Genomic DNA, 17,389 nt, shown 5'->3' on the forward strand with positions numbered 1-17,389 from the left:
GGTCCCATGTGTTCTGGTCATCTGAGGCCCCTGTTTCTGTCACTATGGTTTGGGTTTTCCATAGGATTAGCCACTGGCATCATTACCCACAGACTTTTATTGAACATCTACAGTATGTAGGGCATAATACTAAGTGGTAGAGATACAAAAAGCTAAGAGGCTCCATGGTCCCAACTTCTGAAGTTTATAGCTTAGTTGAGGAGATGGGGGTCTAATGTTAAAGTAATCATACTGGTTCCACAAAGCATACCCCATACCAGTTCACGGTTTATAGTTCCTCCAAAAACTATAACGCCATAAGGCAGCATAGGCTAAGAGTCACAAACAGAACCAAGTGGAATGGGGATGGTAAGTCTTGGTTTGTGGGTGGGCTGTGACTTCACATGTTGGGACTCTGAGTAGGTGGGGAAATGATATCACTGTTATCAGCTCTTTCATTTTCCATATTCCAGGTTGACATAAATAAGGTTAGGAGGTAAAAAGAATCTATCTCCCACTCCTACCTTCTATTCCAAACCTGAGGAAAGCATTATTGCTAGGCAACAACAAAGGATAGAAAAAAAAGGAAGAGAAAGAAAGGACAGAAAGTCAAGAATTGCGTTCTCTTTGGTTACTGAGATGATGCCTCCAGGGGGCAGCACCAAGGCAGAGAAATACACTAAAATTGCTCATTCCTCCTTTGCTTGGTCTGGGGCTCCCCACACTTCCCCACCATTACTCCTCCCATTCCTTCCAACTTTATTTTTAGCTGCCAGTGGGAGGGGGCAGGATGGGAGGGAAAGTACAGAAAACAGAGAAGGAGAGGGACAGAGGCACAGAGGACTTCTCACGCGGACAGAACATCCAGACATGGAGTTCCCCCTCATCCCCCACCTGTTCTTGCCCCTGATGTTCCTGACAGGTGAGGGAGGTTAACTTCTTGGTTTCTGGTGGGAACGGAAGATATATGGATTGTTTAGCATTGGCATCTTTACGGTTAAAATTCTTTGGGAGTTAGGTTAAGAGGTTAACCGATTCTATGTTTCGTGTGTGTGTGTGTGTGTGTGTGTGTGCGCGCGTACATGTGCGCATGGGTTTGCATTCTTTTGCCCACACATATGACTGCCTGGTAAGGGCTGAAGCTGTCCAGTGCCTTGTGTAATATTTGTGTCCAATTAAATAAAACTTTGTCCTAAGCCCTGGAGGAGTGAGGCAACCAAAAAGAAACATGATGTGAACTTCCACAGGGCTAGTCTGATTACTATTATCCCCCTCCCTACTTCTCCCTGCCCTTGGTGGTCTCTGGGTTCCTGAGACATAACTGACTAACTGTGTGGTCAGAACTCTGGTTTTATCTAACCAATGAGCTACAGTTCCTGGTCACACAGCCTTGCCAGTCTCCTGGATGCAAAAAGGCTCACATACAAAACACTTTTCTGAAAATGAGCATGGTTTGAGACAGAGCTATAGCCATTGGTGAAAGTGGTGGTGGGGTGGCCTGAGAGGGGGTTACTTGAAGGAACAAGTCACAGGGAAAGAACCATGGGAGGGACAAGAGGCCTGGAATTTTTCCTCATCAGTGCCCTGTAATCTTCGTTTCCTAAAATACCAGCTCTGATTTTAAACAGATTGGGGTTGGGAGGGAAGAGTCAGCAAGAACATGATTGAGGGGGTCTTTAGAGTGGGCTGAGAGTTAAGGAAGAAATGCAAGTAAGCAGGGGGCAGTTGGGAGGGGGGATGAATTAGAAAGGAAGTGGATCGTGAGAAACTTTGGGAGTGATGGGACCCTTGGAAAAGATGTATGGCAAACCTTGTATGTAGGCAGGCAAGTGGCTCCACCCAGTTAATTACCACTGAGGTTTCCAGGGCTGGAGTCAGCCAGAGACCTAGACATTGGAGAAAGAGAGAGTGTAACAATGATACTGGGAGTCAAGAAGAGACAGGAAGAGAAGAAGAGACCCAGACATGCAGTGTTCACTAACCTCTTGTTTTCCCTGTGGTCCTGGGTTTGGGGAGAATTTGTAAGGAATAGTTGTTCTGGGGCTGCAGAAAGGCCTTCTCCCTCTTTTGACCCTCACAGCTTGGAGAGGAGGATGTGTAGGAGGAATGATGTAGAAAAGAGGAACTTGACCCTTCCAGACATGTCTGTAAATGAAATTTGGGGGATAGGAATGGAAATACATCTGTGCAACAGCATGGCAGAGGGCCACAGGTTAGACATCTGGACCCAAACACAGGAAGAAAATCATCCTTGCTTGGAGTACATGACATTCACAGAGTCCAGGGCAGCTTATGAGTAAGAAGAAGGGAGATAGGCTGAGGTCAAAAAGTTCCCTTCACGGTTTCTCTCTGGTTGTACCTGTGGGCATTCATTAGGCTCTCTGGCTGATTCCTGCTAACCTTATGATCCTGGCCCCCCAGGTCTCTGCTCTCCCTTTAACCTGGACGTGCATCACCCACGCCTATTTCCAGGGCCACCGGAGGCTGAATTTGGATACAGTGTCTTACAACATGTTGGGGGTGGACGCCGATGGTGAGGAGGAAACCAGAGGGCCGTGGGATTGGGACTGTGATAGAGCTGTTAAAGGGGAGGCAAGGTAGATGGAAATATAAACTAATCTGGTTCTTTGGAAATGGCTGGGGCTCTAGACTTGCCATCACCATGCCCTTTCCCTCTGGCCTATCTCAAGTGTCATATTTACGCTATGCTTGTATTCATTTCCTCCTCCCAGGATGTTGGTGGGTGCCCCCTGGGATGGGCCTTCAGGTGACCGAAGGGGAGATGTTTATCGCTGCCCTGTAGGGGGCTCCCACAACGCCCCATGTGCCAAGGGCCACTTGGGTAAGAAGACTCCTCACTCTTCCACTCCTAACCTCTAACCTTGATACACTAGTAGCTTTGACCCCTTACACCTCACTTTTTTTTTTTTTTTTAATTTTTTTGGAGCATAGTTGATTTACAATGTTGTGTTAGTTTCAGGTGTACAGCAAAGTGATTCAGTTATACATATACATATATTCATTCTTTTTCAGATTCTTTTCCCATATAGGTTATTATAGAATACTGAGTAGAGTTCCCTGTGCTATACAGTAGGTCCTTGTTGATTATCTATTTTATATATAGTAGTGTGTGTATGTTAATCCCAAGCTCCTAATTTATCCCTCCCCCCTCCACGTTTCCCCTTCGGTAGCCGTAAGTTTGTTTTCAAAATCTGTGAGTCTGTTTCTGTTTTGTAAATAAGTTCATAGATAACATTTAAAAAAAAATTAGATTCCACATATGAGTGATATCACACCTTACTTCTTTACCTCCATATCCCACGTACTCCTCTTCCTGACTTGATCCGGGCCTCTTCTCATCCTCTTCCAAAGTCACCCTGAACTCAGTCACCCCATCTGTGACCCCATGATCTCATGCTCTTCCACTCCACTCCAACCAGGTGACTATCCACTGGGAAATTCATCTCGTCCTGCTGTGAATATGCACCTGGGGATGTCTCTACTGGAGACAGTTGGTGATGGGGGATTCATGGTAAGCTAAGGAAAGGGTGGTGGCGGGGTCTGTGAAGGTTTGTGGTAGAGAAAAGGGCGGTATGATAAGGGAAACTGGTCTATGTGGAGGGGTCAAGGAGTTAAAAACCCTAGAAAGCAAGGAGGGGGGTCTTGGGGAGTGGTCTCAATGCCTCTTTTGACAAAGAGCATGTTCTGAGGGTGCCCTCCCAAGCCTGGGAGTAACTGTTTCCTCTATCCATCCCCAGGCTTGTGCCCCTCTCTGGTCTCATGCTTGTGGCTCATCTGTCTTCAGTTCTGGGATATGTGCCCGTGTAGATGCTTCGTTCCAGCCCCAGGGAAGCCTGGCACCCACTGTACAACGTGAGCCAGGAGAAGGGCCTGAGGACTCAGTCCCTAGAACGGGGTGCAGGGTGGGAAAAAGATGGGGCCACAGGGTATGATGCTTGACAGGGGAACTGCATGGCTTATCCTTACTGCTACCTAACGTGTCCGCAAAAGCTCCATGTTTCCTAACAGATGAGAATTCAGACTCTTTACCAGGTCGTCAAGACTCCATGAACTGATTTAATCAACTTCAAAAACTCAACTCTCACTATATCCCTTCATACCCTGCACCTTGGCTATAGCCTTCACCTCACCATTCTCCTATGGGTCATCTATTTTTATACTTCCGTCTCTTTCCGTTTAAAGTGTTCTCCACCCAAATGCCTTCGTGTTTAGTCTCCTCGCCTCAAACATCTCCAGTCTTCAGTATCTTCTCAGTCGCTGCCTCCTTTGATTCTCCTCCATCAGAACTGACCCTCTTTTTTTCTCTCACATCATAGAGTGGTGCTATGTTTCTACTAGCGCTTAATTCCTTCTTTGTTTTTTTAGTCAGTTGTATATATGCCCATCTTCTCTTTTATTCATTTTTATATTTACCCAGGACCTGGCACACTACCTTCCTTATATGTAAGAAGTGCCTAATAAATGTTTGAATTAAATGTGCCCTCCTGTGACCTCTTCCCTTGTTGCCCCCATGCCCAATGTCCTTTACCCCTCTGTTCCCCATCACCATACCCCTCCTCCTAGGCTGCCCCACATACATGGATGTCGTCATTGTGTTGGATGGCTCCAACAGCATCTACCCCTGGTCTGAAGTTCAGACCTTCCTGCGAAGACTAGTAGGGAGATTATTTATTGACCCGGAGCAGATACAGGTAAGAGAAGGCAACATGGATGGGCTTGAAGGGGAGAGACAGGGAGAGAGGAGATAAATGTAGGTAGCATCTTCAGTAGTATCCAGGTGCTCGTCTCCCCTCCCTCGCATACCTTCTCCACCCCCCACCCCCATACACACACTCCATTAGAGTGCACACTTTATTCTCAGGTGGGACTGGTACAGTATGGGGAGAGCTCTGTACATGAGTGGTCCCTGGGAGATTTCCGAACCAAAGAAGAAGTGGTGAGAGCAGCAAGGAACCTGAGCCGGCGGGAGGGACGAGAAACAAAGACTGCTCAAGCAATAATGATGGCCTGGTGAGGCACTGGGAAGGGGGGTGTGGGAAGCCAGAAGGGTTAGGGGAGGCTTTGGAGTGCAGTGTGTACATCCCAAGATGTCTTGCCAGCTTATCTTTGTTTGCACACTAATGTAGGTGGGGGAAGGCTAAATTGGCTGTCATTGCACTCATTGCATTTCTACAAATTGTCTGTATCTGTGTCTCTACATGTTTCTGCTTTATTTATCTCTGCAGACAGAATTCTCTCTGTCTATATACCTCCACTCCCACTTTGCTCTTGGCCCTCGGGTTTTCCACCACTCATGTGCTAGCCTATTTTCCAAATGTGACAAAACTCATCTCTGGGAAGACTCCCCTGACCTGACCATTCTCCTTTATTCTACGTTCCCTTAATATTTGTCCTCCTAAATACAATATTTGCTGAATGAATCTATGAGTGAATGGATTTTATACTTACTTACATTGATGATATGCTGCTCTATATGTTCTATGACATTCAGACATTTGAGCTCTTACTGTGTGCCAGTCTCTACGCTAGACAGTTGGGGAGATGGGCTAAAAGGCAATAGGCCTGACCTCGGTGAACTGCTGACAGTGTTAAGTACTGTGTGTATGTGTATCTATCTGCACACATCTGATCACACCTCACTCCTTTCTGTCTCTTCTCAGCACAGAAGGATTCAGTCAGTCCCATGGGGGCCGACCAGAGGCTGCCAGGCTACTGGTGGTTGTCACTGATGGAGAGTCACATGATGGAGAGGAACTTCCTACAGCACTAAAGGCCTGTGAAGCTGCAAGAGTGACACGCTATGGGATTGCGGTGAGAACAGCTCTGGATCTGGAAGGATAGAAGGGATTGGGGAGGGTGACACTGAGGACTGGGAACTTAAGGAAAACGGGCATTGACCACTTCCCAGACATCAGCCATATTCCCTTTCTTCTCTTTAGTTGGCTGTGTCCTGTACAGCTCTACCGTCTCACAGCACACAGCTAGCAGACCCCACCTTTATCTCCTGACCCCAGGTCCTTGGTCACTACCTCCGGCGGCAGCGAGACCCCAGCTCTTTCCTGCAGGAAATCAGAGCTATTGCCAGTGATCCAGACGAGAGATTCTTCTTCAATGTCACAGATGAAGCAGCACTGACTGACATTGTGGATGCATTAGGGGACCGGATTTTTGGCCTTGAGGGTAATGATTACCCTGGAGAAACAGAGGACAGGGTAGGGGGAGTTCTGGGGTATAGGTGGGCTTCTGGAATAAGTTCAGAAGGTCAAAGGGGAAACTGTCTTCCCTTATATTGCCTCATGATGTTTTCTCACACTCAAGGGTCCCACGGAGAAAATGAAAGCTCCTTTGGGCTGGAAATGTCTCAGATTGGTTTCTCTACTCATCGGCTAAAGGTTGGACAGACTCTGACCCCTCTCAACATCTGACTCCTTCCAGCCTCTAACTCAGACAGCTTCAACCCCAGGGCTCTTCTAGATTCCTCCTTTATTCAATGTCCATGCTGACCTTCCCATACCTCACCAACTGACCCCAGCATGCCCTCAGTGACCCTCTCACTCCTGGAGAGGTTTTTCTTCTTATTCCCCACTGTCTTTTCAGCGACCCCATCTGGTTCTGCCCTACAGGATGGGATTCTCTTCGGGATGGTGGGGGCTTATGACTGGGGGGGCTCAGTGTTATGGCTTGAAGAAGGTCGCCGCCTCTTCCCGCCACGGACGGCCCTGGAAGATGAGTTCCCCCCTGCATTGCAGAACCATGCAGCCTACCTGGGTGAGTAGCAGAGAGCTGCAAAGGATTAGACGGTGGAGGGGGAAAAATGCTTCCTCAGTTGGGGGTGGGATGGGGGGTATAAGGTACTCACTGTTAACTCATGCGGTTTCTCACTGATCTCGTGCTACCTTCCTTTGGGACCCCCTTCTGTGCCTTTAGGGAAACCTCCTACTCTGACCCCATCTTCTTTCCCTTTCACCCCCGATTCCTTGTCCACTTCTAGGTTACTCTGTTTCCTCCATGCTTTTGCGGGGTGGACGCCGCCTCTTTCTCTCAGGAGCTCCTCGGTTTAGACATCGAGGAAAGGTCATCGCCTTCCAGCTTAAGAAAGATGGGGCTGTGAGGGTCGCCCAGAGCCTCCAGGGGGAGCAGGTGAGACCCTTGGCTCCTGAGGGACCTTCAGGCTATGGGGGAAGAGAGTGAAGGGACAAGAGAGGGACCTTAAAAGTCTGTGTTGAATTCTGGTTGGCAGAGTCTGTCAGGGATGTGAGGACCAGATTGGCAGGTGCTTCCCACTTGTCCATAATCTTGCCTTCCCTTTCCTCTGGGGTCACCACTACCCACCGCTCTCCAGATTGGCTCGTACTTTGGCAGTGAGCTCTGCCCATTGGATACGGATGGGGATGGAACAACTGATGTCTTGCTTGTGGCTGCCCCCATGTTCCTGGGGCCCCAGAACAAGGAGACAGGACGTGTTTATGTGTATCTGGTGGGCCAGGTGAGACTTGCTGGGATACCCTAGAGCTTGTCTGTGGGGGGCAAAGGGAGGGAGGGAAGGCACACACATTTGAGGGCTGGCCGAGAGGTCGGGACTGTCAAATCAGCATCTTCTGTCTTCTCCTCACCTCCACCAGCAGTCCTTGCTGACACTCCAGGGAACACTTCAGCCAGAACCCCCGCAGGATGCTCGGTTTGGCTTTGCCATGGCTGCCCTTCCTGATCTGAACCAAGATGGTTTTGCTGATGTGGCTATGGGAGCGCCCCTGGAGGATGGGCACCGTGGAGCACTGTACCTCTATCACGGGACCCAGAGTGGAGTCAAGACCCGTCCTGCCCAGGTCAGGAGTGCCCCGACGAGGCAGGGGCATGGTGGGAGGAAGGGGAAGGGAGGTGCACCCTTTGGTTATCATTGCTCCCCTGGGCTTGAGACCCAAACTGAACAAGTGCTTTTTTTATCAGTAGTCAAAAAGGTGAGGCGGTGGGGTAGGAAACATGTTGCTGTACTAGGGACTCTTGAATACAGGCAAGTTTCTCTCATTCCTCGTCATGCCTGAGGGGAGAATTAGAAAAAGCTAGGTGGGAGGCCTGGGAAACCAGTTGTGTGAGTCTCTGCTCAGTCTCTCCCCTCTCCCTCTCAGCGGATTGCTGCTGTCTCCATGCCACAGGCCCTCAGCTACTTTGGCCGAAGTGTGGATGGCCGGTTAGATCTGGATGGAGATGACCTGGTAGATGTTGCTGTGGGTGCCCAAGGGGCAGCCATCCTGCTCAGGTGAGCGGCCCCAGCTCAGGTAGCAGTAGACAGCATGGCATAGCTGTTAAAAGCAAGGGCTTTGGAGTCACAAACTTACATTTGGCTTTCTCGATCAACTTACTCTATGCCTCCATTCCCTAGTTTATAAAATGGGAATAATAATAGTATCTGCCTTAGACGTTTGTTGTGAGGATTAAACGCGATAATCTGTGAAAAGATCTAAACACAGTGCCTAGAACACGGCAAGTGCTGATTAAATGTTAGCTATTGGGACTTGCCTGGTGGTGCAGTGGTTAAGAATCCGCCTGCCAATGCAGGGGACACGGGTTCAAGCCCTGGTCTGGGAAGATCCCACATGCCGCGGAGCAACTAAGCCCGTGCGCCACAACTACTGAGCCCGCATACCACAACTGCTGAAACCCACACACCTAGAGCCCATGCTCCACAACAGGAGAGGCCACCGCAATGAGAAGCCCATGCACCAAGGCCAAGAGTAGCACCTGCTTGCCGCAGCTAGAGAGAAAGCCCACACGCAGCAGCAAAGACCCAGGCAGCCAAAAATAAAAATAAATTAATTTTTAAAAAATGTTAGCTATTATCTTACTTCCGTCAGAAGGTTCGGGGAGGCGGACACATGTGTCCCCTAGCTCCTTATTCTTTCCTTGGACCTCAGGGAGGCAAACACTGGGGACTGCCTTTCTCAAAGGGCTTTCTTCCCTCTGCTAGACTATCTTTCCCACCCTGTTCCCAGCTCCCGGCCCATTGTCCACCTGGCCCCTTCACTGGATGTGACCCCGCCGGCCATCAGTGTGGTTCAGAGGGACTGCAAGCGACGCAGCCAGGAGGCAGCATGCCTATCCGCAGCCCTTTGCTTCCAAGTGACCTCCCGCACTCCCGGCCGCTGGGATCGCCAATTCCGTGAGTCACTAGAGTGCATGCTAGGCAGCTCTCAACCCCTTGCCTGCCATGGTCTTGGGACCCCTCTCCACCTGCACTCTTGCCTGCCCCATTCAGATGTGCGGTTCATAGCATCGCTGGATGAGTGGACAGCTGGGGCCCGTGCAGCGTTTGACGGCTCTGGCCAGAGGCTGCCCCCTCGGCGGCTCCGGCTCAGTGTGGGGACTATCACTTGTGAGCCGCTGCACTTCCATGTGCTGGTGAGGAGGGGGCAGGAAGTGCTTTGCATCAGGGCCTGGGAGTGAGAAGGAGGCTGGATCAGAGGGAGGACTTTCTGCTGGATCGGCAAGAAAGCCAGAGTCAGGAGTGTGAGAAAGATCAGACTGTGGAGTCCGGCTGATCTGGGTTTGAATCCTGCTCTGCCGTTTACCACCTGTAAATTCTGGCAAGTCATATAACCTGCAAACCTTAGTTTCCTTGCCTGAAAAGGGAGGGATAATAATAGCAACTACAAAATAGGAGTTAGCTGTCTTAGAATTAAATGTAATAGTATTGATAAAACCTTAGGACAGTGCCCAGCACATAGAAAGTGCTCAGTAAATGATCGCCATAATTATCACATTCTGCTAGGATTCCTGGGTCGTGTCCCTAATCCTGGCTCCCCATAATCCTTGACTCTGGTTTCTCTCAGGATACATCAGATTACCTCCGGCCAGTGGCCTTGACTGTGACCTTTGCTTTGGACAACACCACAAAGCCAGGGCCTGTGCTGGATGAGGGCTCACCCACCTCCATACGAAAGCTGGTCAGAAGTGCCAAGCCCTGCCCTGCCCTGGGTCCCAACACTGCCCTTCTCAGTGAATTCAAGAGAAAGGGGAGGGAGGAGACATGAGATCACAGTGAAATCTAACTTGGGCACCCACTCTTTTCACTTTTCCCTCAATCCCATTCCTTTCTCCCATGCCTTCCTCTCAGCCCTCAGCCCCTTCTCTCTCCTCTAGGTCCCCTTCTCCAAGGACTGTGGCCCTGACAATGAATGTGTCACAGATCTGGTACTTCGAGCTAATATGGACATCAGAGGCTCCAGGTGGGATGGACATGAATTGGCCAAACGGGGGTGACCCGAGACAGATCAGAAGGGACTTGAAGGGAGATGGAGGGTTGTTTCTTGCCCAGGAAGACAGAAGCGAGGCTTCTGGCGCTCCTTCAACTCTGGGCTCTCTTTTATCCACGACTCCTAGGAAGGACCCATTCATGGTTCGAGGTGGTCGGCAGAAAGTGCTGGTGTCAGCAACTCTGGAGAACAGGAAGGAAAATGCCTACAACACTAGCCTGAGTCTCAGCTTCTCCAGAAACCTTCACCTGTCCAGTCTTACTCCTCAGGTGCCCTTGGGGGAGGGAATTTGGGAGGAGTCAGGGAAGGAGGAGGACGATTGGGGTATTGGCTGTGAGGGGCCCTAGGGAAAGGCTGTGTTTGGAGGCTGCAGGCAGGAGGGCAGTTGCAGCCCCACCTTAGCCTTCACCCCCCTTCCTCTGCTCTCAGGGGGATGGCCCAGCGAAGGTGGAGTGTGCAGCCCCTTCCCCTCATGCCCGCCTCTGCAGCGTGGGGCATCCTGTCTTCCAGGCTGGAGCCAAGGTGAGTTGGGGCCCAGGATGAGAAAGGGCCTCAGAGAGATCAGGGGCTGGAATCTGCGGGGCCTGGGAGTTTAGGAAAGGAGGCACACAAGGGCTGCTGTTCCTCTGTAGTTGTCCCATGAGGAGAAATCTACCATGTCCCTCTCCCCCAGGAGAAATCTACCATGTCCCTCTCCCCCAGGTGACCTTTCTGCTAGAGTTTGAGTTTAGCTGCTCCTTCCTCCTGAGCCAGGTCCTTGTGAGGCTGACTGCCACCAGGTGAGAACAATGGGCATTTCCTCCCAGGCTGCTCCTGTTGGGTCTTGGTGGTGGTGGTGTGTGGGTGGGAGCAGGGGTGGAAACAGCATGACTCCTTTACTCTAGAGAGGGGTGTCTGAGACAGGGCTGGGATGCGAGCCTCTCCCCCTGACCCTACAGCAATAGCCTGGAGAGAAATGGCACGCTTCATGATAACACAGCCCAGACCTCAGCCTACATCCAGTATGAGCCTCACCTCCTATTCTCTAGGTATGGCTCAGCTCCCCACTGAGACCCCATTCTGACCCCAGACTCATACTCTTTATGTTTCCCCCCTCTCCCTCCATGTGCTTCAGTGTTCCCAAACACCAAACCCTTAGGGCTGCTCTATCTTTTTGCCTTCAATCCCACTCGTGCTGAAGCTTCTCTTAAGTATCTTCTCTTTCTTTCTTAGGTATAGGTATACCTATGCATCCTAGTTGTAGGGCTTTGCTGGGCCCTGGGGGTTGGAGCTGGTGTGATGGGATATGGGGTGTGGCCATAAAGTTTGTACCAAGTCTATGTCATGTCTCATTTCTATCTTCTCTATGTACCCCCATCTCTTTATCCATGTGCTGGCCCTACCTTCCCTGAATCCATGTCTGTGTGCTGACCATGTGCCCCTGTGTCTGTGTCATGGCTGTGACCATGTGCTTCCTGACTTGGTGTCCACGCAGTGAGTCCACTCTGCACCGCTATGAGGTTCACCCATATGGGACCCTCCCAGAGGGCCCTGGCCCTGAATTCAAAACCACTCTTAGGGTGAGAAGCTGGAGGGGCCTTGGCATAAGCAGAGGGAGGGGGAGGAGTTCCTGGGAAAAGGATGGGAGGAGTCTCTCTTAGATTTCAGTGGTATCGAGGGTAAAGAGGAACAGATGAGGAAGGGTCTTTCTCTGTCTCTCACCTGTTCCCATTTCCAATCCTCCTTTTAGGTTCAGAACCTTGGCTGCTATGTGCTCAGTGGCCTCATCATCTCAGCCCTCCTTCCAGCTGTGGCCCATGGGGGCAATTACTTCCTGTCACTGTCTCAAGTCATCACTAACAATGTGAGTCTGGGCTAGGGGCGTATGGAACCCTGCCATCTTGATTTGGTGGACTCACCCAGCTCCCAGCGTCCTGGGTCACTGCTCTCAGGGCTCCTCCCTCCCTGGGGGCGCCTTTCTTTCACATATGTAGCTTCTTTGAGAAGAAAGGAAGGGCTCACCCAGGGAAGAACTACAGGAGTGTGGGTGGTGTGCGCCTGCTCAGCCTGGAGTGGCCGGCCTCTCACCATCAAGAGGGTCCCTCAAGTTGGATCTTCCTCTAGGCAAGCTGCACAGTGCAGAACCTGACTGAGCCCCCAGAGCCCCCTGTGCATCCAGAGGAGCTTCGGCACACAAGCTGGCTGGTATGAGTCACAGGAGGGTGAAGAAGGTGTCCAGAGTGGGAATGCAGGGGGCAGCAGCAGAGTTTGGAGCCTTGGGCTGGAGAGTAGAGTGGGGAGTGGGGGATATTTCCACCCCAGCGTCCTGATCTGTCTCTCTCTTCTGATAGAATGGGAGCAATTCCCGGTGTCAGGTCATGAGGTGCCACCTTGGGCGACTGGCAAAGGGGACTGAGGTCTCTGTTGGACTACTGAGGCTGGTTCACAATGAATTTTTCCGAAGGGTAAACTTTTCCTTTTCCACTGCTTTCCCCTGCTGCTCCTATCTGGGACTGTAGCATAGGCTTTCCCGGTAGACAGACTCGTGTTCAAGTTCGCGCTTTGCCTCCTACTCACAAAGTTATTTCATTTTTCTAAGTTTCTTTCTCTTCATCTCTAAAATGGGGAGGAAAAGACCTACTTCATGGGGTTGTTGTAAAGACTAAATGAATAATGAGATGAACTCACTAGAAGCTAGTTACTATTCTTGTATTTTCCTCCATTTATCATCTCTTAGTGTTATATCAATAATCAACCAACATTTATAGTATACCTAAATTCAATCAACCCATCAAATGCCTGCTATATAAAAAGCCCTCTATTAGGTAGACACTGAGAAGAATATCCTCAACATTTAGCACCATGCCTAACTCATTGTAGTGATTTAATACATTTTTATTAAGTGAATGAGTAAATAGTTGATATTACGTGCAGGGTAAGCATGGAGGGTAGTGGGAAGTGATATTGTATAGTGAAAGAGATCTAGATTATGAAAGTTCTTTAAAGCCGGGAAGATGAAATCGAGCCTAATATGATAGGTAGTCAGGAGTTGTGTGAGTTCCTGAGAAGGGAAATGACCTCTTAATTATAACAGCTGTTTAGTACTAGGGGTTTATATTGTGCTTTCCCATGTTCCGTATACTTTGAATTACACAAGATCCCTGGGATGTAGGCATCTTTCAGGGAAGTTAAGTCTGACAGTTAATCCTTCCCTAAGTCTGGTTCTCTCTTTCTCTCTTTGGTATCCTTTTTTCATTCATTTATTTATTCTTTTAACAAAGATTTATTGAGAAACTGTGCTAGGCACTAGGGACACATAAATTACTAACACACAACCCTTGACCTCAAGGATCTTATAGTTCAGAGGTGAAAGACAGAGAAGTAAACAGAATATTATAACCTGATCCAGGGTGATGGGGGTTAGGAGGAAACACTTCCCTACTTCCCAGAGGGGATGACATCTAAAGGAAGGGTAGGAGTTAGCCAAAGAAAGAGGAGTTGAATGCATTTCAGGTAGAGCAAACAGAGTATATGAAGGGCCATAGGCTTTCCATCTGTTACCCTTCTTTTCTTTCCCCATCGGTCTCCAACCTTTTCCTCTGGTTTTGAACGTCCTGGAAGTTGTGCCCCTCAGCCTCATCTTTGCCATTAGGGTTCTGAGAGCCTTATCACCTGATGATGGCTCACTTTATTTTTTTTAATTTTTGAATTTTATTTTATTTATTTTTTTATACAGCAGGTTCTTATTAGTTATCCATTTTATACATATATTAGTCAATCCCAATCTCCCAATTCAGATGATGGCTCACTTTAAATGTCTTTCCATTCACAGGCCAAATTCAAGTCTCTGACAGTGGTCAGCACCTTCGAGCTGGGAACTGAGGAGGGCAGTGTCCTACAGCTGACTGAAGCCTCCCGTTGGAGTGAGGTGGGGCTGGAGACTGAGTCTGAGAGCTGTGGAACCAGTAAGGGTGGCAGTGGCCTAAGGGCACCTGTGAGCTTTTTCAGAACAGAGGTGTCTTCGTTAGGCAGCAGTCAGGGAGTCAGAAGTGATAAATCAGAATGGTGGGGTCCCACTGCCTCCATTCCTACCTCAGTCTCTTTCCTTTTAGTCTTCTATTTTGCGGCTGGCTTTGCTACAACGTGGGGTGAGGCTAGCTGGGCAAAAGGGTGCAAATAAAAAACAACTCTCCTTCCTATGCAGAGCCTCCTGGAGGTGATTCAGTCCCGCCCTGTCCTCATCTCCCTGTGGATCCTCATTGGCAGTGTCCTGGGAGGGCTGCTTCTGCTTGCTCTCCTTGTCTTCTGCCTTTGGAAGGTAAGCACTTCTGTCGTGGGGAGTACGGGGCGCGGTGCTCATGAATTAAGGAATCCTTGATTATAGCCGGGAGAACTGGATTTGTGCTGGGCAGCTAAGCAGGCTGTGGGTGTCATGCCCAGATCTCCTTCACTGTCCTCCAGAAATGTTGGTTGAGTTAAACTAAGCCAAATAAAATAAATTTGAATCTCAGTTTTGGAAGCAGAACAAAATTGAAGACTTCAGATACATCTGAGGGCTGTTGGCCAGGTCCCCAGGCAGGGCATTTGGTGATGCCTCTTATCTCTTTCCCTACAGCTTGGCTTCTTTGCCCGTAAGAAAATCCCCGAGGAAGAAAAAAGAGAAGAGAAATTGGAGCAATGAATGTAGAATAAAGCCCTAGAAAGTCCTCCCTGGCAGCTTCTCCAAAAGACTTGCATAACAGCAGAGGTTTGGGGGCTCAGATGGGACACGAAGAAGCCTCTGGACTATCTCCCCAGACCTGCAGCCTGACTTGACCTTTGAGTCATGAGGATGCTGCTGGCAAGAGATGAGGCCTTACCTCAGACGAGAAGGGCTGGCACTACACTCCCACCCTGTGCTTCCCTCCTTACCATCCTGGTTCCAGAGCCAACACTGGGGCCTTAGTCTAGGGCCCTTTTTTCCCCATCCCCAGGAATCAAGAATTTTTTCCCTAGGTCCCTGACTTCTTTCAGTTTCCCTCTACATCCTCCCTCACAATTTGGAAAGGACGAGGGTTATCTTCCTCCATTTCCCACCTCTCACCTTCCTGCCTTCTCCCCACTCCAAAGGAGAGAGCTGACGTTGGCTTGAACGAAGTAAAGTCAACATCTGCTGCTTTCCTGTGGAGTCTGGTGATTCAGAGGGCCGGATGGGGAGAGTCAACAGGAAAAAAGGAGGGAGGAGGAAAAGCCACAAGAGACATTCTGTACAATTCCAAGGAACAGAGAAGTCTTTAGACAGGCAACTGCCATCCCCCTGAAACCTGAGACTTTCGTGGTGCACTCGCCCGCCCTCAGGTGCTGGTGAAACGGAGCTGCCCCAGGCCTGCTGGGCAAGGGTTTCCCAACTCTCCAGCCTTCCCTGGGAGCAAAGCCAGAGCTGGGTGCCCGATTCTCTGGAGCCAGGGGCCCCCACGTGGCTAGAGCTGGAATAACAGAGAAGACTGGATACCCTAGGCAGTCCTCTCTCAGGCCTCACACACTCATGAGCCCTCCTTGAAGCCTCCTTATAGAAACTAGAGAGAAGGGAGAGGATTGCTTGATGGTGGGAAACCCTTTCACCTTACTAGATTTTGGAAGCAGCAGCCCCATGGGGTCTGAATTAAGGAAGAAGGTGAAGTAGGTGGCAAGAGGTCTCTGGGAAGCAAGCCCTTACTCACTTGGTACTGTTTATGTAGCACAAATAGCTCCTAGGAAATGTTTCTGGGGCATCTCCAGTCATACCTTGTAGGGCTTCTCTGGTAGAATCAGTTGGACAGCCCTTGCTTGATGTTTACTGGAAATTCTCAAGTTAGTTTCTATCTCTGGACCACCCCACCTGACTCCCATTTTTTGGTCATGGCCAGTAAAGAGAATTGGATTCTCATTGACAACTGGGTAACATATAGTTCTCTGTAATCAAGACTTTGGACACCAAAGTTAGTTACTGGTCTCTAGAGGGCAGCTCTGACAGCCATTTGAAGAATCAGCACCCATTTAGAGCTGAGAAGAGAGGGGACCCGACTGGGCAGTTGACTAGCTGCCACAGACTCTGTCCTCCAGGGCTGTTCTTGAGATCTGGTCACAGTGTTTATTTTGGCATGTCTCTGGCCTTTTGCAGACAGCATTGTCTCTGTTTCCTAGCAGGGTAGACAGTATATCAGATGGTCAGAACAAATAAAGTTCAGTGTCAAATGACTTCTGGCTCTATTTGAGTTCCCTGGGATATAGACTGCTCACAAATGGTGAGAGGTGGAGTCTCGGTTTACCTTGAGACCTTATACAATTGAGTCCCTGGAAGGCAAGGTTATGAAGTATTTGAAATGTTTTCTGTGACTCTCCCACTGGAGATGTACTCTAGCCTCCTGCAATCCTCACCTACTTAAGTGAGCGTAGAGTGTAAAATGTGTAGGTTTGGTAAACACACAGGCCTATACTGAAATCCCAGGTCTGCCATTTATGAGCTAAGTGGCTTTGGGCAAGTCATAACTACCCTGAGGCTCAGATAAAAGGCTGTGTAGAGCAGTGGTTAAGAATGAAGACAGGGCTTCCCTGGTGGCGCAGTGGTTGAGAATCTGCCTGCCAATGCAGGGGACAGGGGTTCGAACCCTGGTCTGGGAAGATCCCACATGCCGCGGAGCAACTGGGCCCGTGAGCCACAACTACTGAGCCTGCGCGTCTGGATCCTGTGCTCCGCAACAAGAGAGGCCGCGATAGTGAGAGGCCCGCGCACCGCGATGAAGAGTGGCCCCCGCTTGCCGCAACTAGAGAAAGCCCTCGCAGAGAAACGAAGACCCAACACAGCCATAAATAAAAAAAAATTAAAAAAAAAAAAAAAGAATGAAGACAGACTTGGGTTTAAATCTAAGCTCTACCACTTAAATCCTGCTTGACCTTGAACAGATTTAACTTCTCAATGTCTTGACTTTTTTGACTTTAAACTTATTAGGGTTGTGAGGACTAAATGAGATGATTCAAGTAAAGTGAACATATAGTAAGTACTTAATAAATGGTAACTATTTTTATAGTTACCTGGCCTATTAGGCTGGGACAACCGTTCTGTGCCATGCTGGTGAGTTATTTTGTGGCAGGAGGCTCCATGGTGGCCCTTAGTACAATTCACATAGGCTATAGTTTGATGA

At 49.4% G+C, this 17,389-nt stretch overlaps 1 protein-coding gene across 14 annotated transcripts; it reads left to right on the forward strand.

The window, feature by feature from the left end:
• The first annotated feature begins 123 nt into the window (after window positions 1-123).
• On the forward strand, window positions 124-16,445 carry ITGA10 (integrin subunit alpha 10). Of its 14 annotated transcripts, XM_082367314.1 has the most exons (30): window positions 124-901; window positions 2,401-2,512; window positions 2,712-2,821; window positions 3,420-3,511; window positions 3,738-3,852; window positions 4,564-4,691; window positions 4,862-5,010; window positions 5,661-5,811; window positions 6,015-6,180; window positions 6,319-6,392; window positions 6,624-6,768; window positions 6,992-7,140; window positions 7,343-7,486; window positions 7,623-7,826; window positions 8,127-8,257; window positions 8,991-9,157; window positions 9,254-9,396; window positions 9,828-9,941; window positions 10,138-10,223; window positions 10,378-10,519; window positions 10,680-10,772; window positions 10,953-11,029; window positions 11,189-11,278; window positions 11,725-11,809; window positions 11,980-12,093; window positions 12,354-12,434; window positions 12,581-12,694; window positions 14,062-14,157; window positions 14,434-14,547; window positions 14,845-16,445. In XM_082367314.1, exons 1-30 carry the CDS (start codon window positions 619-621, stop codon window positions 14,908-14,910), a joined length of 3,735 nt encoding a protein of 1,244 aa, XP_082223440.1. In that variant the 5' UTR covers window positions 124-618; the 3' UTR covers window positions 14,911-16,445. The 14 variants fall into 14 exon arrangements, 9 of the variants coding, with proteins under 9 accessions (XP_082223440.1, XP_082223435.1, XP_082223439.1 ...); XM_082367309.1 differs by lacking the exon at window positions 14,845-16,445 and having other exon boundaries at window positions 14,062-14,541; XM_082367313.1 differs by lacking the exon at window positions 14,845-16,445 and having other exon boundaries at window positions 8,154-8,257; window positions 14,062-14,541.
• The last annotated feature ends 944 nt before the right edge of the window (window positions 16,446-17,389 follow it).

The sequence above is a fragment of the Balaenoptera borealis genome (genome assembly GCF_965194805.1).
Source record: "Balaenoptera borealis genome assembly, chromosome: 1".
Lineage (NCBI taxonomy): Eukaryota > Metazoa > Chordata > Mammalia > Artiodactyla > Balaenopteridae > Balaenoptera > Balaenoptera borealis.

Coding starts and splice junctions, on each gene's coding strand:
- ITGA10 (XM_082367309.1), top strand. CDS start 619: ATGATGCCTCCAGGGGGCAGCACCAAGGCAGAGAAATACACTAAAATT. Junction 6,769..6,991: donor GAACCATGCAGCCTACCTGG/GTGAGTAGCAGA, acceptor GTCCACTTCTAG/GTTACTCTGTTTCCTCCATG. Junction 7,827..8,126: donor TCAAGACCCGTCCTGCCCAG/GTCAGGAGTGCC, acceptor TCTCCCTCTCAG/CGGATTGCTGCTGTCTCCAT.